This window comes from Pleurodeles waltl, chromosome 12 (genome assembly GCF_031143425.1).
Source record: "Pleurodeles waltl isolate 20211129_DDA chromosome 12, aPleWal1.hap1.20221129, whole genome shotgun sequence".
Classification (NCBI taxonomy): domain Eukaryota; kingdom Metazoa; phylum Chordata; class Amphibia; order Caudata; family Salamandridae; genus Pleurodeles; species Pleurodeles waltl.
This window is the reverse complement of record NC_090451.1, coordinates 55,316,151-55,342,571: the sequence shown is the minus strand read 5'-3', so window position 1 is coordinate 55,342,571 and position 26,421 is coordinate 55,316,151. Positions and strand designations below refer to the sequence as shown.

Here is a 26,421-nt window from a genome sequence, read left to right as displayed (position 1 = left end):
TGGGCTGGCGGGCGGCCTTCTGGCGGTCGCCCGCCAGCCCAGCAGGAAACTCAGAATAACCGCGGCGGTCTTTTGACCGCGCAGCGGTATTCTGGCAGTACAGCCGCGGTCAGATACGGGAAACCGGCGGTGTCCTGCCGGTTTCCCGCTGCCCAAGGGAATCCGACCCCTTTACCGCCAGCCTGGCTCTGGCGGTTTCGACCGCCAGAACCTGGCTGGCGGTAACGGGTGTCGCGGGGCCCCTGGGGGCCCCTGCAGTGCCCATGCCACTGGCATGGGCACTGCAGGGGCCCCCTAACAGGGCCCCACCAAGATATTCAGTGTCTGCCAAGCAGACACTGAAAATCGCGACGGGTGCAACTGCACCCGTTGCACCCCTTCCATTCGGAGCCGGCATCCTCATGGAAGGGGGTTTCCCGCTGGGCTGGCGGGCGGCCTTCTGGCGGTCGCCCGCCAGCCCAGCGGGAAACTCAGAATAACTGCGGCGGTCTTTTGACCGCGCAGCGGTATTCTGGCAGTTCCCGCTTGGCGGGCGGCGGGCCCTATGTGTCTCGTTTTCATTCAGCACTCCATGACAGCGCATGTGTTTTCTTGCTCTCTGCCTTGTGTGCAGCTTCTTCCTCACATACCTCCACTCAGCCCTTTTAATGTTGCTTCCCACCCCTCCCCGCTTGTTTGTAAAAGCACAGAAATAGAAATAGACTTTTGCTGTGGTATGACAAAAGAGCAGACTTTAAGCGTTGTTTTTGATTTGTTTGCTTTCCACATACTCGTTTTCCTATGGCAGCACATTTAGCATGCACTAAACCCCACCCTACAGTTTCCCAAGAGCCTAGATGTGAAAATGAAATAAAAATATAAGTGCAAAACAATGAAAGTTAAACATTGATCAAACCGAACAGCGAGACATGTTTTTGTTTTAATTGTGTGGAAAAGCAGATATATTGTGGAGTAGAGAACGTTCCAGTTGCATATGAAAATTGGTTATTGGTGTCGACTTTTGTCTCTGGGTTGATTCAATTTGTATTTTTATGTAATCTGTATACTTTTCTTTGTTTATTTTTACTAGTGGGCATACATGCTCCTATGTAAATAGAAATCCATATGCCACAACCTATTTCAATAGAAAAATGTGAGTGTACATGTATGTGTATACTGGCAACTGATCAAATGCCAGGGGAAGCTGAGCAGGATAGAACCTGCCTCTCGTGAGGCATTTCCCCAGGTTTTTTCGCCAATGCAAAATGTATGTTTCTGTTTGATGTGGTTATACCAGTTGGTCACATAGGGAATAACATTCATTACTTCAGTAGTTTCTGAAAATTTAAAAGAGCATTGGCAAAGTCATTTTGGATTTCCATATGCTTGTTAAGTTTTGAATTGGTTTTGTAGATGTTATTACAAAAACCTTTCAAAAAAGGCTGTACAAGAGTACGCACACACGGATGGCCACATTAAAGTAGTTTCCTAACAAACGCTTGCAAAAATCATTGAAACGTGTTCTCCTTTGCGTGCACACCCAGTGGCAGACACCTTTGAAAATTTTAATTTGTATAAAAAAAAGACGGACACCTATGCATATTCACATATGTTCCAGCACGGGTGACCATCTTGGAATGTTTTCTACGAGCTAAAAAACATTAAAAGTTGGCCACCCTCAAGTGTCGTAGCTTGGGCATGTCACTCATAGACATCCATCTCTGAATGGATTTAAAGCTCCTTCAGAAGTGGGCCGCACTGGTATTACCTGTGAGGGCTGCAGTGCAACTCTACTGGAGGACAGTAGTAGTGTGTGGGAGCTGCTAGGTCTTTCCAAAGTAGAAAAAAAGTAAAAAAGGAAATAAGACACATTTTTATCTTTTTTACTGAAGGGGCGAGGTCCTGAGTGACTGAGAGCATTGTGCTGTGGCAGAATGCTATCACTCGCACTGAAGGGAACACACCACTAATGTGGACTGACCCATCGCTCTCTGCTGTATGAATGTCTTTGTATATTCTGTGGAAATATGTGCAACTAACGGAATGTTGACAATGAATGTTAGTAATGATTAGTAAAGAAACTTAAATGACTTTTGGGCATTCTGGCGCGGCGCTGCTGTTTGAATTCTGTTTCTCTACCAGAACTGCTGCCAGTGTTTATGAACTGTATGTTTTCAGCACACTGGTTTGGGGGTAAATCACCATTGTAAATCACCAGTGATTATTGTCATTCTGAGAAGCATCAGGCAGAACTTTATAATAAAAGAGACTTTGAACCCCCAGTAGCTATCCTTGCACAAATATTTTGAAAGGAATATCAATATATTTGATTAGTTAGGAGTTATGTGATTTACCTTACATAGGAGGCAACAAATGGTTGTGCGCCATATAGACTAAACAAAAGAACTTGATACAGTAATAAGATGTCTATTTGGTCTTATTTTATATTTCTTTGAAATTATTCTGAAATCGATGGTACCGAAACAGGAAATGAAATTTGAATAAAAAAAGACTATGTGAAAAGTTATTTTTCTATCTATGTCTGAACTTGGGCAGGTCCTCTTTAAACGTTGCTGTGTGTAAATGGCGCCCATCAGTGAACAAGGCTCGAGGCAGGGGCGTCATGAACCCCCTACTGTTGCAGCTAGAGCTGGTGTAGCAGCACTGGGAAGGTGTGTGCTACATAACGCCTTTAAATTGTTGTTTATGGCTCATTTGATTGGAGGCGCTGGAGTAAAAGCAGACGCTCATTACTTGCATTCAAAGTGAATAGTAAAACGGATCAAGAGTGCTCAGAAGGGAAGGAGGTGGGGGAATGGAGAGTACCATATATGATGCATTAATGTAGACAGGAGTGGCGCAGAAAAGGGGCGGGGTGGCGTGTGGCGGGGAGTTCCGGGGACGGCTACAAACATTAAATGTAAAAAAAACACTTACCTGATTCCCTGCCACACCGCACTTCTGCCTCTGCTGCAGGCACAGGCTCCCAGCCTGCCCTGGGGCCAATACGAACTTTGTTCTCATGCTGCTAGCAGCATGAAAGCACCATTCGGATTGACTGGGGCGCCCTGGCTTGGCACTTCCAGGCAGACTGGGAGACTGTGCCTGCTCTCTCGAGCCCAGCAACACAGCGCCAGTTTGGAGAGAGCCCAGTGCGCATGTGTGTTTGGCCGCCCTGAGCCGGCTGGCCAAACACACATGCACACTGAGGGGAGTGCTGTGTACTCCCCCTTCATCCCTGTCATCGCCTGTGGCCCCGTCCCCTGAAAAATAAAAATGATAATAAACACTGTTTATTATCGTTTTTATTTTTCGGTTTGTAGCTGCTGCAGGCGGGGGCGACGCTGGATGTAGAGAAGGCTAGATAGATGGAAGCAAAGATGAAGGGATAGATGGGAAATGGACAGAGAATGCTTGCTATTGCGAAAAAAGGAATGATGATGGATGGAGAGAATAAAGTAAGAAACAAAAGAAAAAAGAAGGCCGACTGCAGGAAAAATTAGATAAAAAGGATTAAGTAAAGAAGGAAAGAAAAATAAATCTGACAAATGATGCAGAGAAAGAAAGATGGATGAAAGACGGAAAAGGGAAGAAAGAAGAGAAAGATAAAAAAGCGAGGAAAATGATGAAAAGAAGGAAAGGATGATGGAAACAGTGAAGGAATAAAGAAGGAATGGAGTAAAGGGGAAGGTAAGATGTAAACAGAGAAAAACAAACATGAACAAGTGGAACCGGAAGTTGGAATGGAAGGTGTAAAGTTGGAAAAAAAGATTAAAAGAAAAAAACAAAGAAGGAACGAAATAAACAGACGAGTGCCGGGCTCGTTTGCCCCTTCACTCACCTGGTGCTTTTGGGATATGGTGCAAGTGGGGGAAGGGGGGGCGGTAAATGAGTTTTCTAGCTCCTCCCTTGGCTTGCCTTGGCTCTGTGAGGACCTTTTCAAGAGGATTCAATTAAAGCACCGCCCACACCAGTATCTGGCCTGCCATTCTGAACTCTTCTTTCATCTGAGAGCACAGTCGGGGCTTTGTGTCTTTATTTTAGCACTGAAACCTATAACGACGCATCTGAATATTTCATGCATCATTGATAACACCGCTGGCCGGCCGGCAGATAGTGCTGCTGGCACAGGCACTTTGTGCCACATGGTACTTTGTATAGCTTCCTTCTGGCCGAAGCGCCCACCTGTTTTGGGTAGTCACTACTCTGCAGGCACACATGATGTGTGTCTCACTTCTGGTATGTAGCATCTGCAGAGACACACACATAAAACACAGTCCTGATTTATGGGCACATCTGGCAGACACACACAGGCACACGATCCAGTCTCCTATGTAGTGCATGCAGATAACTCACCTAAGGTGCACCCCCTCCATTTCTCACTTCAACCTTGAAACTTGTTTCTCGCTGTTCCTTTTTTAATTTCTCCCCCCTCTTCTTTCTCACTTTCACTACCACCCTCCTCCTTTCCGTGTTGCCACCTTCACACTAGAGCCTCACCTCTCTGACTGCCACTTAGGTGCTCCTGATGAATTCCCAGCATTTAGTTGGTGGGCTACCGGAAGTCGGTTAGTATGCTATGCCTAAATCTGGAGACTACTAGTTATTTTCCATGGAATGGGGAATAACACGTGGCCCCGGGAATACAGTTCGAAGGCCATGTGGTTTTCTCCCTGCCGGGAGCAATAATGAGCCTAAATACGCACACATTTACCACCGACTTTTAGCAGGTGATAGATGTGCATGGGGGCTTTTATGAGGCCTGTTCTGCGAACGACGTGGACTGGATAAGGTGGCAAAGCACATTTAGTGGAGGGGGTGTAGCTTCTCCCGCCATGTGGAGTTGGAAGGCCAGTTGGGGCTGTGGAGAAGTGGGGGGAAGGAGGTGGGCAGCTGCCCGCAGCTCCTCGGCTTCACTCAAAAGCGCGGGTCTCCAGCCATTTGCAGACTCAGTAACTCCAGGCTCAGAGACACCAGGAAAGTTCGAATGACCGAGTAAGGTGTCCCTCCTCTCCAATTAAATTGGTGATATTATTACTGTCATCTGAACAGAATGGGCCACATGTGACAGAGGTTTACAGCTTTAAGAATGCATATGCACAGTGGCTTAATAAAACATGAGGGGGCTGAAAGAGCTCCTGAAGGGGGCCCCTACACTTACATCAGTAGGGGCCGAGGATGGCCCCCTCTATTATGGGTAAACCTGGGGGGGCCACGCCTGCATCACAGGGGCCTCTGTTACGCCCCTGCATATGTCTTATTTGCAACTAGCAAATTGCTTTATATTTGACCAGCTGGTATTCCTATGGCAGGTGTTTACATAACAATGGTTGTTATTTTTCTTCCTCTGTGCCTTCCGCCCTGGGATGATGGTAACAATATCCAAATGTGACGGCAATAGCAGTGCTTAATGTGTTAAATTAAGTTCAGGGTCTCAAAGGTTTTATTCCGGGGTTGCCAACCACCAAGGCTGCCAAGTCTTCATGTCACCTCATGCTTCTGTCTTCTATCATCATCAGTATCTCACTTTGGCAACTTTTTTAGGGGGGAGCGCAAAGCGCTCCGTCCCCTGATGTAATCTCTCTTTGTGCTTCTAACCATGCCCATGTCACGTCAGTCAATTTCATTGGTTCGTGTCTTCATGTCACCTCATGCTTCTGTCTTCTATCATCATCAGTATCTCACTTTGGCAACTTTTTTAGGGGGGAGCGCAAAGCGCTCCGTCCCCTGATGCAATCTCTCTTTGTGCTTCTAACCATGCCCATGTCACGTCAGTCAATTTCATTGGTTCGTGGGCTTGTCTTTTAAAATCCGCTTGCTTTCATTAGTGAAAGGCATACGCCATACCTTTTCCGGTGTGTAGCACTTCTCGAGCACAAAGACCAACTACTGAAAACATACGAGGCTCTATGTTTTCCGTCTGGTTTCTGGACTACTTTTTCTCTTTATTTCGCAGCGCGATGTTGCTGGGCAGTAATCAAGCGCTTTGCATAACATCAATCCTGTTACATAGGTAATTGCACTTTTGCCGGTTACATAAATAATTGCACTTTTGTAGTTACATGTATAATTGCACTTTTGCCGATAGGTTTCACTGCAAGCAAACTTTTATTTCCCTTTGTTTGTCTGCTTTGCGCTGATGGCGGCCGTCAGCTCTCTTATGTGAAACTTTTCCTTTTCAGTTTATGTGGCAAGAAAAGTCTGGTTAGTTATGTGAAACTGTTTTACTTTTCATTTTCAATTTATGTGGCAAGAAAAGTCCGGTCAGGAGTTTACAATGCTAATAGCTCTAACTCGAGCAAACGCTAGACCCATTGCATTGCAATGCTTGTTTTAACTCTGCTTTCTCCATTTGCCATTGCTTTTTTAAAAATCTTTCTCGTCTTTTTTGGTAATTTTGTGCATTTCTCTTTCTTGGTCAAAGGATCAAAGTCCGGATTCTCAAAAATGAGTGCCGGTGCCCACGATCTGCAGCCAGAGGCACATATCAAGCACTGAGCAGCAGAGCACTTGCAAGAAAATAATTTGTGCTAATGTCTGTCCGTGCATTTTGCAAATCATTAGTTTCTTCCTCTTTAAACTACCCTGGCAAAGGGACCGAACTGGGAAGCATGCCTCCCTCTTTTCTGACTGACTGTGACTGTTCCGACTGTTTAAGCATACAAATGATTACTGCCTAGCATGGGCAAAGTAATGCTCTCCATGGTTCACCACTTGCATTTTGTTTTAAGTAATGCTTAATTTGTGCCGGTAGTTGCTGGTGGTGGGCTTTTGCACTAATCTTTTATGGACTGGGTCTTATTTTTCATCATCAGGCATTGACTCAGAACAAAAAAAGAGAGAGGCAGGAAATGTAGAAAGAAGAAGGACAAGAAAGGTAAGAAAACAATCTTAAGGTGGGGCGAACAGGGATGAAAGAACTTGCAAAGTAAGCTAAAGAGACATTGAGTGTAGGGTAGTGGAATAAAGAGGTTTGGAGTGGAGTTAAGAGTAACCAGATTTGGTATTCGTGTGGGACTGCCAGGGGAGTTTGGTATCATAATATTGCCAATGGATGTTCTGCAATACAGGAGCATGCTCCAACTAGAGGGCTCCTCTTTAAATCCTACAGCTACCAATAGGGGAGTCTGATACAAAGGCAGGAGGCATAGATTTTCAAACAAACATTGGGACAATTGCCACTTATTTTCTGTCATAAAATACAATCCATGTCAATACAGCAGACAAACACACAGGCCATGCCAGACTTAGAGAACAACTAAAACTCCTCAGAGTGAACAACAGACGTGATACAGTCAGTCCTGAAAATGTGAAAAGAGGAATCAGATAAAGCAACATAGAACTTGCCAACCTAAATAGAACAAGCTGTAAGCTATGCCAAAGTCGGTGAATATCCAGTGGCAACAGGCACAAAAACTGATTTAAAATATGTAACTGTCCCTACACTGCCAATGGTGTTGTACCCAGAGAGGCTAATGTGTAGCCATGATATAATAGCCCTTTTTGCATTATAGAGGTAAAGGATAAATGCCTTATTGTTACCAACATATTTCGAGCCAGCGATCCACCATTGTTGTCAGTAGTCTGAGCCAGGGAGGCCTCGTTGTAGCCACTGGATTTGTAACCAGAAGTTAGAGCCAGGCCTGTTGAATTATAGCCTAAGAAACCTGGAAGGCCCCATTGTTACCAATGGATTCATAAACTCATAAGGTTCAATTGTAGTCAATGTTAGTAGATCCCACAGACACTCCTTGTAATCAGTAGTATGAGTAAAGAGAGGCCATTTGAAGCCCCGAGAGACACTATTGGTACCGATAGAGTCAGAGCTATAGAAGATCATGTACCGCTTACCGAGTAGCAGCCAGTCACAGCCCATTGCCACAAATACCCCCAATGTACACATACCTCACCACGTCTACAACCTGGGTACATTACCAATCAGCACCTCCCTGACCCATATCATCAACACCTCCATAGGGTCCGACGCTTTCCTGGATGAATGGAAACTTTCAGAAATCAACGCCCTCCTCACGAACCCCACAGCCGACCCTAATCAACTGAGCAACTTCTGACTCATTTAAAAGGCCATTAAGAAGCAACTCACAGCCAACCTTGAACATCAACATTTTCTGCACAACACACATTCAGGATTCAAAAACAACCACAACACCAAAACAGCACTCATTGCAGCCACCAGCGATATTTGAAACATTCTGAGCTGAGGAGAATTGGCAGCCCTCATCCTGCTCGACCTGTCCACTGCCTTTAACACGGTCTCCCACAACACCCGCATCAGAAGACTCTACGAGATTGGCATACAAGGATCTGCTCTCCAAATGGATCTGTTCCTTCCTCATGTGAATAACCCAAAGGGTCAGGCTGCAACCCGTCACATCATAGACCAAGAAACTGATATGCAGTGTCTCACAGGGATCGTCCCTCAAGCCCACTCTTCAACATTTACATGAATCCACTCGGCAACATCACCTGATCACAAGAAATCACTGTCAATTTCCTGCGCCGATGACACCCAACTCATCGTCTAGCTGTTGGACAAGACAAACACCAGCAGAACCAACTTCCAGCTGCATTGATATGGTTGCAGAGTGGATGTGATCCAGCTGCCTAAAGCTCATCTCCGACAAGATAAAAGTTATGGTCTTTGGCAACAATGTCTCCCCATGGGATTCCACCCCTAGCTATGGCCAACACCCACACCACAGACCACATCACAAATTTGAGATCATCCTAGATGACAAGTGAAATATGATGGCTCGAGTCAACACAGTGAGCACCTCCTGCTTCCACATCCTACGCATGCTGCAAATAAACTTCAGATGGTTGCCTCAGAACATCATATGGACTGTCACGCAAGCACTCATCACCAGCAGGCTGGAATACAGCAACTCTCTCCATGCCAGAATATCCAAACAGCTCCTTCACAAACTCCAGACCGTCGAGATCCCAGCCACAAGAATCATATTTGACTGCCCAAGCCACACCCACATCACACCACACCTCAGGAAGCTTCACTGAATCGCCATTCACAAGTGCTGCCAATTCAAACTTCTCACACACACATACAAAGCCCCACACCACACAAGACCAGAATACCTGAACAGCTGCATACACTTTCACCAACTCGCAAGACACCTACGCTCTGCTTCACTCATTTGCACACACTGCCCATATCTGCAGAAGCAAAACTGGAGGACTCTCATTCTCCTACATTGCACCCAAGACACAGAATGACCACCCTAAACTTCAGAGCGTCCTCCTCACTTCCTGAGTTCCGCAAGAAGCTGAGGACCTGGCTCTTCATATAAGCACCTTGGGAGCACACATCTACCAACCTTGCCCCAGCGCCTGGATACCCTTTCAGGTGATTAGTGCGCTATACAAGTCAACGTAACATAACAAATAAAGCAAGAACCAAAGACCCACTGCCACCAGTTAGGGCTAGAGAAGATTAATTGCCGCCAACTAAGATAGAATAAAAGAAGATTAGATGTCACGTACAGAGCTGTCGAAGATCCATTGATGCCAACAGAGTCTGGACAGTAGAAGACTGATTGCCACCAGAGAAGGACCATAGAAGATCTATTGCCATCGACAGAGTTAGGGTCAGAGAAGATAGATTGTCACCAACTCTGTCAACCCAGAGAATATCCATTGCCACCAACAGAGAAGGTGCCAGAAAAGATCCATTTCCATAAATGGAATCAGTTCCAAGAGGACCAATTGCAGGCAATGGAGTGAGAACTCATACAGGAACGTCTAAATGCAAGAAACATTTTCATTTAATCAGTTAATCTGTTGTGTTTGTGGTAACAGTCAGTTAGATTTGTAAGCACCTTATAATAACAAGTATTTAAATCTTGAGGAAATACAATAATTAATCACTTACCACTTCGTGGTGTGGACGCAGCTGTGGGGTTACTCCAGTCACTCCATATCCCAGCTTTCTTTGATCCGTAAATGCCAAACGGATTACATCGCACTTGAACAAAGTACACAGTTCCAGCCTTCAGACCAGCGAGGCGGCAGGATGTCTGATTCCCGACATCATCGACAACCTTTACCCAGAAAAAGCTCCATATTAAGTCAAATGTTAACCAACCACAGCTTTACAGTTGCATGTCTGACAGATTATGAAGAGAAATTCATGCAAGAGTTTTTCAATATGTCAAAAAGTTCCTTCTTCACAGGTACCAAGGTAGAAATGGACAGTGGGTTGGTCAATATCAAAATATCTTAAACATGCAGTTTAAGGATTAACATACACTAGCCTGCCCGCACAGAGCGGACGGTGTGCAGGAAGCCTAGTACATGTATTACCTCAAAACTTCAATACTGAAACATATAGCTTAATAACTAGGCATTTGCTTAAAATTCATTCTGCTGCATCTTTGTTCGGAACTTCCAATTGCTATTCATCAGTAAATGTTGAATTTAAATGCTGTTCTTCGCCGCTTATTGTTTCCCCAGAGTTCCAATAATGAGTCAGTAATCCACTGAGAGAATAAGCAACCACTGTTAATTATTTTCCAGGTTTGCTTTTCCCTTCCTGCTGGACACCGCCTGTTTATCACTAAGAGATTGGTTGTGCATTATCATGAGACTTGTTCTCTCATTCACACTCATCTGTCTTGCTGATGGACACTTATGGCTGGTGGACCGCTTGATTTTCAAATCTATAATACAGTATGCAGATAATCGTCGCCTGACAATATAAAAATGTATCTATTCCCTAAACTGTGGGCCAATGCAGGTGATTAGCTAAATTCAAGATTACTACTCGTTAATTGTGTTTTTTTGTTACCTGTGAATCAATTGATTTTGGAAACAAATTAATTTTTATCATCCACCAAAAATACTCAGAATTTGTGCTGCAAGAAACATGACAGACCTTTTGCGATACTTTTGTCAATACTCCTCACTCACAACAGAGAACTTGACTTGAATTTGTCTTTGTATCAATAAGACAAAGGACGCAATTTTCAGACGCTAGGTAACAGGATCCCTGGCAAAAAAGGCACAGCTATATCAGAAGTCCACTTCAGTAGTATTAGGGTGGCACTAAGGGGGGCCCTGCAAGTGACACTTTCTAAAGCTCTAACATACCGCCCATCAGCAGATACAGTAGGTGTTGCCAGAATGATGATGAACAACATATCTAAGTTAGTTCACTAACTGCTACTGATCCTTGTGGTGGCACCACAAAATGGAAATTCAAGTGTCCTGAGAAAAGATAGAATGTGTGGTGCCCTTGAAATATGACTCTCAACATTATACCCCCCACTTCGGTGGCACATTCCATCAAATGTCCCTCATGGAGATTGTCTTCCAAAGAGATACCATCATGCCAGAGGTACTCTTTCCAGGAGAAACATCTCACCATCCTGATACCCAGCTTGATATTCGGTGAACTTCTGTTCCCAGTGTGGCAAAAATGGCATCTGTTCCAGGTTGGCAGATTTAATATCTGTTGTCAAATAGATAAATTATTCTTTAAGTATATTTTCTTTGGATGGTGAGTGGATAAGACTGGTTATTTTACATCTCCTTGTCAGAACATTTGAAATCAAATGGAAAATATCTGAAGCAAAGAGGAAAATGAAGGTACAATCAAAGCACACGATACAGTCAAAAACAGACCTGTAGCAGCTACTTGAACGCCAAGGATTTTGTGTGTGCAATAATAGTAAGTGTTGTGGAGGTTCTGCTCACTCTCATTCCCACAAGAAGAGCATATTACACAGCAGGAATATCAAACATTTATCGTCGTTGTCATCAGAACTATATTCTGATGACTCCATGTCACAAAAGGCAGTATTTTCAGTTTTTACCTTCATTAAGCAAAACAGTGCATTCTGGGAATGGACTTTTAGTTTCACTTCAATTCTCCCAATATCAGGTGATCAAATGATGATCCTTTGATTTTGATATATTAGGCCACCCCTGGATTCATAGGATTCTGCATCCAGTTTGCCCTGGACCATCTCCCCATTACCATCTCAGGCGGAAGAGATAACATTGCACCGTATGGGCTTGAGGAAAAGGGATGATGGCACTAAAAAGAGACAAAGTGAGCACTTCCGCCCTACAATCCTCACCTTCCACTCCGAACTGTCTTCCACTCTGTACCGGATTTGATATTTTGCCTGAAACAGGAAATCCTTTAGTGCTGGCGGAGAGCTCCAACGCACACTCAGCTGATCCTCCAGATCTCCCACTCGGGTGACATGAACATCCTTGGGTGGGTCAGTGGTCACTGTACCAAGAAAGAGCAGGTTGAGTTAACCATGGGGTTTTCCTTTCTAATATGTTTGAAAGAAAATTAACATTCAGATTAGATTATTATGATTTACCATATCTTAGAATTAATGCATATCGGATACTTTCTAATACAAATAGTTTTTTATACTTATTACGTGAAAGCAAATGCAAATAAGTATAGATTGGATGTCAAATGTATTTATTTGCCTGAAACTCATGAATAATACCAGCTCATTTCTGGTGCCATGAAATGCTTTAGAAATGAAGCTATCTGTATAGGAATTACATTATCACTCTCCCGCAACAGAACATTAATTTGAAATTTGACTTTGTGATTCAGAAGGGCTGCAAAGATGTAAAATAAAGGAATTTTGAAAGTGCAGGCCCTAATCACCTGTTTCACCAAACAATGACTCTACAATTGTTTTGTAGCTGTTAAGCATGTCTTCATGAGATTGGAAAATTGATTACTTTGGTAAATAAGATGTTGTTTCACCACTAATTTGGGGAGTGCCAGAGATATGAACAACTGTGCATTATTGTCCCTTTGTGTGCATTTACTGCATCTTATGCCAAATAGGTTGACCGGTCGAGTGCTCCAAGAGGGAACCTATCCTGGCATTGATGCTTGAGAGTTCTGATTGGTTCAAAACCAAGTCTAATTTGCACTTGGATGGCCTCTGTCTGGAGCACTGTAATGAGCAGAAAAGGATGGACTGTGATCGGTCCAGGGTCATTTCTACTAGTTGAGATTAATTAAAGCATTCCACCCACCACCATTCTTTCTTAAACTGAATTGCTTATCAGTTGTTAGACGTACAAGACTTAAGTGTGGGTGGATGTGAAAAGTGTCTTCTGCTAATAGTTATACAATGTTGTACAAGTGGACTCACTGTTCCAGTAAAAGCCCTATGATAAAGCATGATTTGCATGCTGTCCTTTTTCAAGTGCCTTTGGAGTTGACCTGGGAGAGTAGGCATAGACCCTGGACCAGAAGAAAGCATTAACACATTTTTGGGGTCCGAAAGTCAGGCATGCTTTCTCAAAACATATTCCAAGCCTGTTTGACAGCCCCTGATCCTTATAATCTACATTTATGTGTCATTACATCAAAGCGTTCTAAGAGATTTGCCTTTGAAATTCAAGTGGATTCTCCTTTAGGCCAATGTGCATGATCCCTTGTGAAACTGTTAGAAATTAAATGAATCATTGTTTCATAATGCACACTTGAAAGTTGGAGATAAAAACGAAAGTATCTATCAATAGCGTGTTAGAATGACAGTGTTGAAAATTGCCTTGAGAGAAAACTCCCAATTCTTACCCACATCAAGGATGTCCAATGTGATAACATCAGAGCTGGCAGATCCCAACCGGTTGGAGGCCTCCACCCATATCTCGTACGGAGTAAAAAGAGCCAGGTCTTTGGGAATGTGACAGGAGTATGGTCCAATGGTGTGATATTCTAGGCAGGTGTTATCCCGTCCATACCACCTGCAAATCAAGGTGTGTAAAAAAGGTTGGACATATGTATGAATCCAAAGGCATCTATTAACTCTAGAAACAGAATTGAATCTTCATACAAATACCAATTCCTTAAATGTATGTTTTTACTTATTGATTGGAATCTAGTGTGTGTTGGAAGATCCGTGTATTTGTATTCCACATTTGTATGTCAACAATGTTTTTGTAATTAAAGGCATCAGAGAATTCATCATGTTCTTTTGTTGTGTAAAAACAAAATCTTAGTTTTGACATTGCCCCTTACCTAGATTGGTAATTGACAACATCAAGGACTAGTACATTGGCAGTCCTATTGCTTAACTACATTTGGCTTTACTTGCCATAAGGTCTGTGCTTCATGGAAGTGGAGGTCTGGTGGGCCTGTGGAGTTGTGACTGTTTGTGTGTGGGAGCACACCCTGGTGTTTGCTGACAGAGAGGGGAGTGATGTGTGTGTGTTCACATTTGTGAGTTTGGTTCTCCATGGTGTCCATGTGGGTGCACAGGTATGTCCTGGTGTCTACTAGGCGGGTAACGGAATGATGTGTGCAAGTTTGAATTCCCCATGGTGTCCCGGGGTGCATGTGTGAATTTTGTTCTCTGTGGTGTCCATGGATGTGTGAATGCACGTGTGTCCTAGTGTCCACTAGGGGGTAAGAGAATGGTATGTGTGTGTTTGCATTCTCCATGATATCCCGGTATTTGTCTATGTGTGTGTTTGCATGAGATAGGAGTGTAGTACTGATACACCATCTCTGCTGAAAAGTGTTCGTGCTCTTGCTTTGAGCTGTGGCTGAGACTGTCACTGTGGTCGTCATACATGCCATTCTCACATTCTTCCTTACTTCTGGCTCTCGACTGCCTGTTTCAGACACAGTTTGTTTTCCATGTGTCATAGTTGTAGTTCTGAAGGAGGGGGAATTTTTTAGGAGAATCTTACCATACTTAAGTAGTTGATAACTATTTGACTGTGGCTATTGCAAGGACAGATAACCACAATGCCTCCAGCGGATCACTGAACTTGCAGTATTTGGTGCTTAAAACTTCATTTCACAGCATTATGAAGACCCTGAGCTCTATGGTGGTTCTATAATTGACTGTTCTGCTTCTGATGCATCTATTACTGTGCTTCGGGTCTATGCATTGCAACAGGAACATAGTAAAAATAACAGAATCCACTCTCCTTTCATTGTGAGCACAGCAGCTAGTCAGTTTGTGGTCAACTTATGTGTGATCCTGGAAGCTCACCAGTACATATGTATGACAACGACACATCAAGAAACAGTGGGTGGCTGACCTATCATTAAATTCTCCAATAAACGCCCAGTTCAAAGTGGTAGGGCTGAGCTGGGGCACAATCACGTTAGGCCTGCCCCTCCCAATTATGATAAATAGCGGTTAGCAGTGAGAACAGTACAAATATAACCAAAAACATGCCCCTGGTTGAGACTATCCAGTTAAAAGGAAGACCTGATGTCTCAATGCCACTGGCATACCGTTTTATTCGTAATCTGATTAAAGCACTACGTGCCAAAAGTGTCCTTGACAGCAAACTGATGCATTCTGGGAGGAATGCTCATAGTTTGATTCAAAGATTTTATTAAGACAAGTGGTGTAACCATAAGTTCACTAGATCACACAGCCGGCTAGATCTCACTGCTATGTCCTACACTCCACTGTATTCAACTTTATTCTGTTGTGTAGACTGGGTTCACCATTGATTCACAACGTATGCAGTGGCTTATTGCTTTGCATCATGTATTTCCCCAGTCTGCTCGGCTAGGCAGGTGTAATTACAACCACATCAACCCTTACAGTGAACATCTCCAAAATCTTAAACTTAGGGAATTCTGTTCTCCAAACTGCTGATCATACGAACCACCAAATCTTAAGTTCATGAATAGGATCATCCAATCGCTGCCTTATTGTCAGAGTCTGTATTGTTTACATGAAGTGGAGATTGCATAAGCATCGCATGCATTAAATGTTTACAAATTTCTCCACATTTGAACTACAGATAGTAGTGTTGCAGTATTCTGTTGCTTTACTCTTTTCTACTGGAATGTTCCCCTTTCCCTAGTAGGAACTAAGGTTTCAGTTTTAACCATTGTCGTTCTGGGTTGTAACATCCAGAGCCTGAGGTACTTGGAAGGGCAATATGTGTGTGTCCCTTGATACTGAAGAAAATACCCCTTTTGTACTCAGTTATTCTTCAACATGATTACCACTTTGGTGTGAAACTATAGCTCCCATGTCACGCAGACTTGTACCAAATTTCCTGCTCACTTTTTACATTTTCTATTTGCAGTTTTAGTTAAACTTATAGCACACAAGAGCTTTGTGTTAAAGGCCATCCTGCTCCTCCTGTCTCTGCTGTACCTTAGTTTGTATTTCAGGGTGTAGTTTGTATGCAGGTATGCTTCTCCGCCACTGCCTGGGGCCCACTTGCAGGTCAAGTCTTTCATGTTTTTGGACCAGCAGCTTATGTTCACAGGTTTTTCTGGGGGTACTAAGTAAAGAGAAAGCAAATACAAACAACAGAGAGGTAGGTTAAAAGAAAGTACCAATGACAACTTATTGACACATAATTTAGGCATTTTGGGTCGCATTCATAAGGATTTGTTCACCCATCCTGTTCAATATTCAGAAATATGTATTGGGAACAAACCTGAGGTTGACCAGGGTATTTTGAAGAAGTTCACTCAAAAATTGAATTAGAAAACATTTTTTCAAATACAGTGCTAGGATATCCTCTCTGGTAATGGTATGCTTTAAAACTACACATCACATGCTCCGGACATGTAAAATAGGTTCTACCTGAGGAGCAAAGTCAACCTTCCTCTAGCCGCCACCAGCTTTAGAAAACAGAAAACCCGCTACTTCTGGGGATGTGCTGCTTGCCTATTGAAATCACTTCTTACCCACCTGTGCCAAGCAAAAACTACTGACTTTTTCAGAAATCATCCAAAGATCCTCTTCATAAATTTCTAAAATCATATGTTCTCCTCTGAATCAAGTTGCTCGGTCAAAAACATCGGCTTCTACAGTTTACTACTATTATACATTTATATTTTGATATATAATGAAACTGTCTTCTTTTCTTGTTCTTTTGACTGGTTTCAATTAGCGCCACAACCCCCCGAGTCTTAGTCTTGTTTAATCTGATTTACCTTCCATTTTTTGTACCGAATCCTCCAATATGACCTCTTAAACACCCCTCAACCACAGTGACAGTTCTCGCTTTACCTCATCTTTTCGCCTCACGTACGCTTTCACCCACTCTGACTTCTAGACTGCCATAAACGTCTGACACAAATTGGTTGATTCTCGCCTTTATTACCCCCAATCTTACATCCTGCCGTATCCAACATCAACAAATATCTTCTACACTGTTCTTGTACCCTAATGTAACCAATTCGATTTGTTTTCTATTTGTAAGATGAGTTAAAGAACTCCCTGCCATGCTTATATTTCTGATAGCTTATCATTCATTGTACTTTACCCTATGTCGAAATTCACTAGTTTAGCGTACTATTATTCAATTCACCATGTAAATATTTCCTTGTTTAACTCATTTGCTTGTTGTATGATATTATTGCCTTTAAGCACTCACTTTTATTGTACTGTCTAAACTCTAAATGACCTTGCTCTCCTCTCAGCTCCCCTGTTTTGGCAACATTAAATAAAACCTCATAAATGTTGCAGTGCTCAGCTTTGTGAAAACAATATAAAATAGCCGATGATTTAATATGTTATTTTAGTTAAATAAACGTTTGTACTTCTACCTATATTTTACCATAGAGAGACTCCACAGACAGGGTGAAGATCTCAATACGGTAAGTTTAGGGACTGTTTTGATGCATTGCAGAGCACAAGGGAGAGAAGGGGGTATGGCAAGGCATATGGGGAAAAAGATGAGCTGGGGTGTAGCAGGGCATAAGAGAAGTGGATAATCTGAGGTGTTCAAAGCCATGAGGGGAGAAAGAAGAGTTTAGGAATGCATGGCGTGAGGGAAGAATGGCTTTCTGGGATGCAACAGTATTAGGGAAGGAAAAGAAGTTGAGGTGTAAAATGGCATGAAGGAAGGCAGAGGAGCTTAGATGGGCATGATGGAAGACAGAAGAGCTGGAATGGGAGAGCATGAGGTATGAATAGGGAGTAGAGGTAAAATGGCATGAGTAGAGGAGGAGGAGTTGAGGTATTGCATGGTATGAGAGAAAATTGAAGAGCTGAGACATAGCGGGCATGGGTTAAAGAATGAGGGAACATAGAATGGAGTGTAACATTATATTTGTGAAATGTCACATATTTAAAACCAAGCAGAGAGTATACAGCGGAAGAGCATGAAGAATGCAAGGGACTAATTGAGCTACAAGAAAATGAGAGGAATGGAGATGAGATGTATTCCCTTTGCCTAAGGATACTAGACCCAGAAGGGACTTAAAAGTCTAGTTCAGTAAATTCAACTTAAAATGACAAATTGAGATCAGATGTAGCAGACTTGAAGCACATGCAGAGAAATCTTAACGGAAATACTACCGGATTTAATTTATCATTTATTTACTTTTTAAAGGTTTTAAAAGATGAATCCTTAGCCAGAGGTAAAGCAGACAGCTGTATAGAAATGATGAAATGCATTACAGATTAAAAAGTAGTGGGAATAAAATATAGTTTAAAAAACCTATAACAAGCACATTATTCCTGGTGAAGACAAAAAATTCAGTCTATAGATAAAGTCATCAATTTGAAATACCAAAAATGCCATTCTGAAGAGTTCACAAACACGTTGTGACACGGTGGTTGAGTCTTATGGTACCATGTCTTTTATCTTTAGTTTCCAAGAAGTACTATCCACCCCCAGAACCTACCTAGTCTATCTCAGGGGCAGTTCCAAGAATTGGATGAGGTGGGCTCACTCACATAATGTGACATGCTTCATCCTTGGCCTCCTTGGCCACCTCATCCCACCCTGGTAAGATAATACTACAGGACTTACTCAACCTCAAGTTAGACTACCTTGTAGGAGTTCTTATAGATTACTTGTCTGGATATTTCTCTGAGATCCAGTTAATTACTAAAAATACCTTGGGTAATCCACAAGCGTCCCTTTATTTGGTGGTATCCCGGTATGGATAAAATTATTATTAAAAAGTATTCATTTGTGACAGTAAGGGTTATCATGGCTCCTGTGTTCCCCTATAATGCCAACATGGTTCTGCCTTTCTTCAAAGCCTATACTAGGTCTCATTGCATTCATTGGGGCAAATAGAATCCATGTACTACTGCCATTGGTGGGTATAAGTAAAAAGGCCTGCCTTCCCTTAATAGGTCAAAGTAGGTATCCTAAGCCATGTGGGCGCCTTGCCTCATAGTCTGTGTGGGGTGGGCATCTCCTATTGTCACACATTCCTCAAGGATAACACCCTCCAGATTCCTACCATGCCCCCAGACACAAAATCATAGAAATTCAGCTGTTATAGTTAGTTATTTCAAGTTAACTATAACTCGTGTCCTAAGGTAAATATAACTCACGCCCCCGCCATGCACAGTTTTCTCATCAGTAATTTTATTGCAAATGTTGCAGTGATAATATCAATGATGCCACAGAAGATGTCATGAATGATGTAATATGTGGGGTAATTAGCTGTTCATGGCAAAGGTGTGAGTTTTAGTTACCTTAGTGCATGAGTTATAGTTACTTGAAATAACTCTAATGGCTGAATTTCTGTAGTTTTGTGCATGTAAATTAAGAACCTAGCTAAAGCGTCCCTGTAACTTTTGACTTTTTTAGTGACTTTCTAAAGTTTTTTAAATGCTAATTCCTGAGTATTATGTCCCTTTAACCTTTATTTTTTCAGTGAATTTCTGTGGTTTGTTTCATGCAGTGGGGTTGGCTGTGCACAGTAGGTTGTTGCTCGCAGGGCCTGGCCACAGCCTTTGGCCATGCAAGGCAGGGGTTGACCACAGGACTTGGCCACAGGCCAGGCCCTGCTCCCAACCCCCCACTTGCTGCCAACACCATTCCGTGCAAGGCCAACCCCCACATGCATGCAGTCCCACACTGTTCACAGACTTGGCTGTGTGCGGCAGGGCCCTGCCCTCAACCCCCCTCCCCATGTGCTGCCAGCCTCACGCGAGTTGGTTGGTTGAGTGAGTGTGTGTATTTTTTTTTTATTGGCCTCCGGATCTGTGGATCCATCGCAGATTTACACTCAGGGTTGCGCTGAGCCACGTGGTGGATCTACCAATTTTTTTACCACGATTTGTCCTATAGGGTCTGGATACCTCTATCCTGGCTTCTTATCTCTCTTTTCACTTCATTTTCCCTGCACCGAGCCGGTAAACAAAATGACGGCCGCAACTGTTCTCTCAGGTTGCGGCCAGCCAGGGCCTAGGTTTTCCTCTGGATCAGAGGATCCACTGTGGGTGTATCTGCGTCCCTAGGTATACATTTTTTTTTTGCTTTAATAAACTAAAAACTACTGAACAGATTTACAACATATCACAGAAAGCATGCTTTCTGGACCAAAAGCTACCTTTTTGCAAAATTTGGTGTCATTCCGTCCAGCGGTTTAGGCTGTAATCGTGTCCAAAATCCCTATGAGAAATTGCATGGAGAAAACGTGTTTTGGAACCCCCCCTTTTTCTCAGCCCCAATTTGACAGATCACCCCAAAACTTTCAAGACAGCGCCTGAAGTGAGTGGCAAACTAGTTTTAAAAATGTAGTGACAAATTGTCAAACATCGCCAAAATTATTGGCAAAACAAAACGGTTTTCCTATGGAAACTTGGTCCTAACTATAACTACCTACTATACACACACACACACTCCCCCTCCTCCCCCCGTCCCTTCTCCATATTGTGAGTGATACGTCTCAAGGGCAGACTTCTGATGGTGGCCTGAGTAATGGGCTCTGCATCCACTGATCTACCCCTCATTAAATCCAGCTGTGCTGAATCAATGGGGCCAAGCAGCCATGCTCACGACATTTTAAACTAGTAAACTCGGTTTCCGGTGCGCTGAGAGAGCAGGTGTAAATAGATGTGAACCTGCCCAACACTGTCATAAATGTAGTTGCTCACTCGCTCCTCTGGTAAAACCGGGACGTGTATTTATGTTTGATAAAGGTGTCGGTACGCCAGGACAGTCTTTGTAAAACCGGGATTGTCCGGGTTAATGCGATACATTTTTGCTCTTCTGTTATTTGAGAATGACACTGCTATAGTCGATATTCCGATATACAACCCTACTAATGATAACCCCTGATACCGCCTGCTAATCGCAACCCCTCACCTACCCCACCTGTCACGCTTCAGCCACTTCGCGGCCCACTACATTTTTGTTTACGGGCAAAGCTCTGATCTGTTGTGTTGTGTTGCGTAACCCAGTCTCATGATATCGGCACTGTGCTGCGGTATTTTATGTTGTCGTATGTGGCCTTGCTAAAGCCAGCATGCTACAATAAAGACCTTTCTTCAGCCGAGCGTGGTCCACTGTGCATTCAGGGTATTTGGCAAACGGTCTGTAACGTTTTATTTGAAAAGAATTTAGTTTGAAACTTTTAGTTTAAAATAAAAGTTATAAACTTGAACTTTGCAGCCCTTGCCCTCGCTCCAAATGGCTAGTCCTGTAAGTTAAACAGCACATTTGCCCTAATTGAACTAATTGCGGGACACTGAAACGGTCAAAGTCGAATTCCAGTATCAGGGTTAAAAAACAATTTTAACTTTTTTACTTGAAAATATTTCAAAGATAATGCTTTCAATGTAACTTTAAAAGGCTTAGAAAGTCACCAGTTTTCATTGTAATGTGTTTTTTCCCTGGCAGCCATAAAAGGGCTGCTGTTTATGGCAGAATAGAGGTTTCGTTGAAGCAATTACGTCAGCTTTTTCGATCAGTCAGACCACGGGATCGCTCTGCCAGCTTTTCACGCTCACTACACGTGTTTATGACATGGTGATTAGGAAAAGCCCGATATTGTGTATACATTGATTTTGGCACTTGTTATAGAATGGCTTCTTGTCCCAATTAATACTTCAGTGTTCAAGTGTTCCACTACGTCCCTCAACTGACCTACAAAAACAAAAGAATTTTGGACTAGAATTTAGATAATAAACACTTATAACCTTTCTATTTCTTTCTTTTATGACTGAGGCTGTTGGGTTACAACGGGAGACTGCTTTTGCCAGAGCACATAACTTTTCATCGCCACAAATGGCCCCCTGGTAAACAACCCCGCTCTCTTTGCTCATGGCTGGGGAATTTTTGGCGGGAAGCCCCCTCTTTTCTAGACACAAGAATCAGACATACATCCAACATAAAGACACGAGCCCGCCAGTATGCGCCCGTCTCTGCCGTGACACACCAGGTTATCGCCGGACTGCTGCTTGGACCCGTTCAGGTTGGCGATGGTCACGTGGAGGGTGGAGCTGTTGAGGACCGTGTACTGCTCGGCGGGGAGGCGGCGTCCATTCAGAGTCCAGTACAGGTCCTCGGCCCTTAGGCTCGGGTCTGTGTTCACTGAACAGGTCGCAGTTAGGGCGGATCCTATCATGAGCACCGGGTCCTGCGGCGCAATAACTGCAGGATCTGCAGAACGAGATATAGACAGGACAAGTTAAGCAAGGCGAAGGCAGCGGATGCTCAGAGGCCAAGTCTCAAGAGAGCGGAGAGCACTGTAGGAAAAAGCACATTAAGAGAGAAATAAAAAAATATATAAAAAAAAAAAAATGAAAAAAAAGAGAGAAATAGCCACATTTATAAAAGTTGTGCCATCATTGATGTTCATACACCAGAATAATAGAGGAAGTGACCTCATACACCCTGTGACCCCTGATGACATCACACACCCTATCCAGAATTCCGCCATCAGAGTCGCAAAAGCCTGTCATTGTCTTCTGAGAGCCGAGACCAAGAAGTGAAAACTAAAGAAAGTACACAACACTCTAAAAGCCCTGCTCACTCTTTGTACCTCTTTCTGCCATCATGACAATGGTTCAGAAGGGCAGAACCAGACGTAACTAAGGACAAGCAGTGCATAATGTGTAAAACAATAAATAAAGAACTGCAAGAGCCCAAGGATTTTCTTGTGGGGCCACCAGCAAATATGGGGGTTGCCTAATATAAAGGCTGCCTCATCTCAATTCCACTTCCTGCCTCTTCACTATCTTGCCCTTTTCTGTTTCATTATCTCAGAACTACTAATATGTCCTAGTCATTATTTAGTTCCATGACTCTTTCTTCCACTGCCAGACACTTCCTCTTTCATTATCAGAATAAGAATCAAGAATATTAAGGCTGCTAGTGTTGCTTCATCTCATGCCCCTTTCATTCACCACCCTACCCGTCCTGTGTCTCGTTAATACCAAGGTTGCCTAGTTTTGATTCCACCTTGTGAATCTTTCTTATACCGCCCTATACTTCCTGTTTCTTTATTGCATGAAAACCAAGGCTGCCTAGTGTTGACTCCACCACATGCCTCTTTCTTCCACCTCTCCACATTTTCCGTCTCTTTACCTTATGAACACCAAGGTTGCTTCCTTTCACCAATCAATATTTATTTTCTCTTTATCTCATGCATACCAAGACTGCCTAGTCTTGATTCCATCTCATGCCTCTTTCTTCCCCCAGCCCACAGTTTTCATCTCCTTATCTCACTCTTGCAGGTTCTTTTTTATCTCTGCGTTCTCTCTTTGTCACTGTTTTTCTGTTTTCTCCCATTTTTTCTTTTCTCTCCTACACTGGGTCAAAGTCAAAGGAAGGAAAATACATCTTGGTCGCAAAAATGAGTGCTAGTGTCCACTACCTGCAACCACCAGCACATATTAAGCACTGAGGGTAGGCCATGGCTAGCAGTTGGCACCGATGTCTATGCATATTTAGCGTCCATGTGTGAACACATTGTACAAATGGGTTATATGTATTTACTCCAGTATTGGAACTTTGATAGATTCACATGCTTGAATCATTCCCCGTCGTCAAGATGGGAGTCCCCGGTGTATTATAATAGCCATGTTATGATAAATAAGGTGTATAAAGGCCTAAGGCCTACCACATTAGTAGTCTATCCTTGTCTATTTGAGGAAAAAGACCCAAACTAGATTTCAGCCAATTAGGCTGCCCTTCCCTCTAGAACACTCCTGTGAGAAGCTCTAGTGCCTCAGATTTTCTACCGCACGTTGGGCTATGGAGTCTCCTCACACCTTTCTGGAATTAATTCTGGTATTTTTCTCCTCAAAATATTGCTATTACTAGTCAAAGGCTACCACGTCTTTTCTCTAATCTGCTGTGCACCCAATTTCTGAAATTTTTGACATGTCTGACAAAGAGAGGAAGAGTCTATTCAGGGCCTGCAAGACCTGTAGAAAGAAAAGGCTTCACTTTGAGGACCCCCACAAAGACTGCACATATTTCCTTCATCCACAACATTCTGCTAAGGATTGTAAGGTATGCAGGACTTTTTCTAACAAGACAGGCATGGCAGGCTTCTTATTTGGCTCCAGAAATTGAAAAGTAGGAAAAATCCAGTTTCCGGTTCAGTCAGTGGGGACTCTTCTGTATCCTCCAGACAAAAGGGACAGATCACCTCAAACTGGTCATATGGAGGGCCAGCCTAACAAAACTGTAAAAAAGACCAAACGTGGGTTATACAAAGCTCACAGACCTTCAAGTTCTCCTCACAGGAGGTCTGCATCCTCCCACAGAGAAAGAAGATAACGTTCTGCCTCGTCAGAACGTAGTAAAAAAGCGTTTTCTGAGCCTCCTGCACTACCTCCAACGACTAAACATTCTTTCAAGAAGCCATCCGTCAAACCGTCAACGACATCAACGATGAAAAAGCGCGTGCACGGCATTGTCAACTACCTCTACAACGACGACGGTCTATACAGCATGCAGTACTTCCATTGTGCACATGACGACAACACCATCGTCGACGGACCCCTCCATCTCCTCATCTCCATCGATGATTCCGATGACGAGACTATCGTCGATGATGACATCCTTACCGTCGATTAGACTCACACAGTCGTTACTGCCAGCACCATCAACTGTGAATATTGTAGAGAAACCAAGAAAGTTGAAATCTCGACCATCGCACACTTCCCCTAGTAAAGTGTCACCTTTAATTCCCGCTCATCTTTTGGAGGACGATGACTCGGATGGGGAAGGGCCATTTGGAACGGCCCATAGTCCTTCTGAACTACATGTAAAGTGTCAGGATTTGGACGACGACAACCAAATTGACCCTCAATCCTTTTATTCTCCTGAAAGTATTTGTACCAGGAACAGATGTTCCCTATGCCAGGTTCCCTTATTTCAGACCTCCAATTCATGCTAGCAGACTATAGGAAAAGATTTCCACCAGTTGAATCTGAAGACTAGCAGGCATCTATACCTTCACCAGTGCCACCTCCTTCCACGCCTGTTAGACTACGGGTATTACCATTGTATGTGCCCCCACATACACCTCTTTCTGTTCTACCACAAGACCCGTTAACACCCTGGTAACAACAGGGAAGAGGGGAAGTTGCCAGATCCTACTGCGGAGTGGGATGCCTATCAAATACCTTCACCATCTTCCCCTTTCCCAGTCGACTCTCCACCGGGTGACAATGGTGGATTCCGCAGTTTGTTGGAGCGGGCAGCAATGAGATTTGCACTACCTATGCCTACAAAGCAGATGGACTGCTTTCTCTGTGACTTTAAGGAACCCTTTAAAATAAGTGTAAAATCAATGCCTATAATGGACTACATATGGAACGAAGGTCTGAAGGTAATGAAAAATTCTGCCACTGTTACAGCGGTATTGCCCCGCTTGGATAAGAAATATAAGGCGCCTGATGACACCCCAGCGTGCCTGACTGGACATCCCAATCCGGACTCTGTTACAACTCAGGCAGCACAGCGCAGATCTAGAAATCCTTCAGCTTCAATCTCTGCTCCACCTTATATAGAAGGGTGAGGGCTTCAAAATATAGGAAAGCACTTCTCCTTGATGTCGTCTCTTACAGAAAGGATGTCAAACTCATTAGCTGTAAAAGGAAGACACGACAGGCAGCTATGCGCAGACATTGCTCCTTATATAGACCAACTTCCAGAGGATTCAAAAGCAGAAGCAATCTAGATACTACAGGAAGGGGAAAGGGCTTCAGCTGAAGTCATCGACTGTGCAATGGATATTGCTGCCACGGCCTTTCGTCAGCTGGCAGTCGCAGCTGTTTTTAGAAGACAGTGCTGGCTTTGTGCAACTTTTTTTAGACTAGAAGTACAGAACAAAATTCTCGATTTACATTTCAGTGGAGAAGCCCTATTTGGGAAACATGTTGATGATGCCCTACAGGCTATTAAAACTGATACAGACACAGCAAAGTCCTTTGGAACCCTGCAATTCAAAAGACAGTCCTTTTGGGGTGCCAGGGGAAGGGGATATCCATCCTACAGAGGGGGTTTCAACAATCTAAATATCCCTCTTCCTTCTCCAATTACCAATCCTTTCAACCCCAATATCAACAGAGGCTGCTTCCACAGGCAGAATATGTTCGAACCATGCAAAGAACAAAAGCAGGGCAACAAACCAGAGAAGTAGGACGCATGGAATGACTTCTCTCTTACTCAGGCTACTTTTCCTTCTTCAAATCCAATAATCGGAGGGAGGAGCTCCCA

The 26,421-nt window shown here is 43.4% G+C and overlaps 1 protein-coding gene across 3 annotated transcripts in view; it reads right to left on the bottom strand.

Annotated features, from left to right (window-relative positions):
• The window catches only part of CRLF1 (cytokine receptor like factor 1), a 136,701-nt gene that overhangs the window by 63,148 nt on the left and 47,132 nt on the right, over nt 1-26,421 (bottom strand). For all 3 annotated transcript variants that reach the window (XM_069215841.1, XM_069215840.1, XM_069215842.1), the window contains exons 2-6: nt 22,069-22,347; nt 16,137-16,266; nt 13,580-13,749; nt 12,096-12,253; nt 9,887-10,055 (exon numbers count right to left, since the gene is read on the bottom strand). In XM_069215841.1, coding sequence (XP_069071942.1) covers nt 9,887-10,055; nt 12,096-12,253; nt 13,580-13,749; nt 16,137-16,266; nt 22,069-22,347 — 906 coding nt within the window. The remainder of the gene's footprint in view (nt 1-9,886; nt 10,056-12,095; nt 12,254-13,579; nt 13,750-16,136; nt 16,267-22,068; nt 22,348-26,421) is intronic.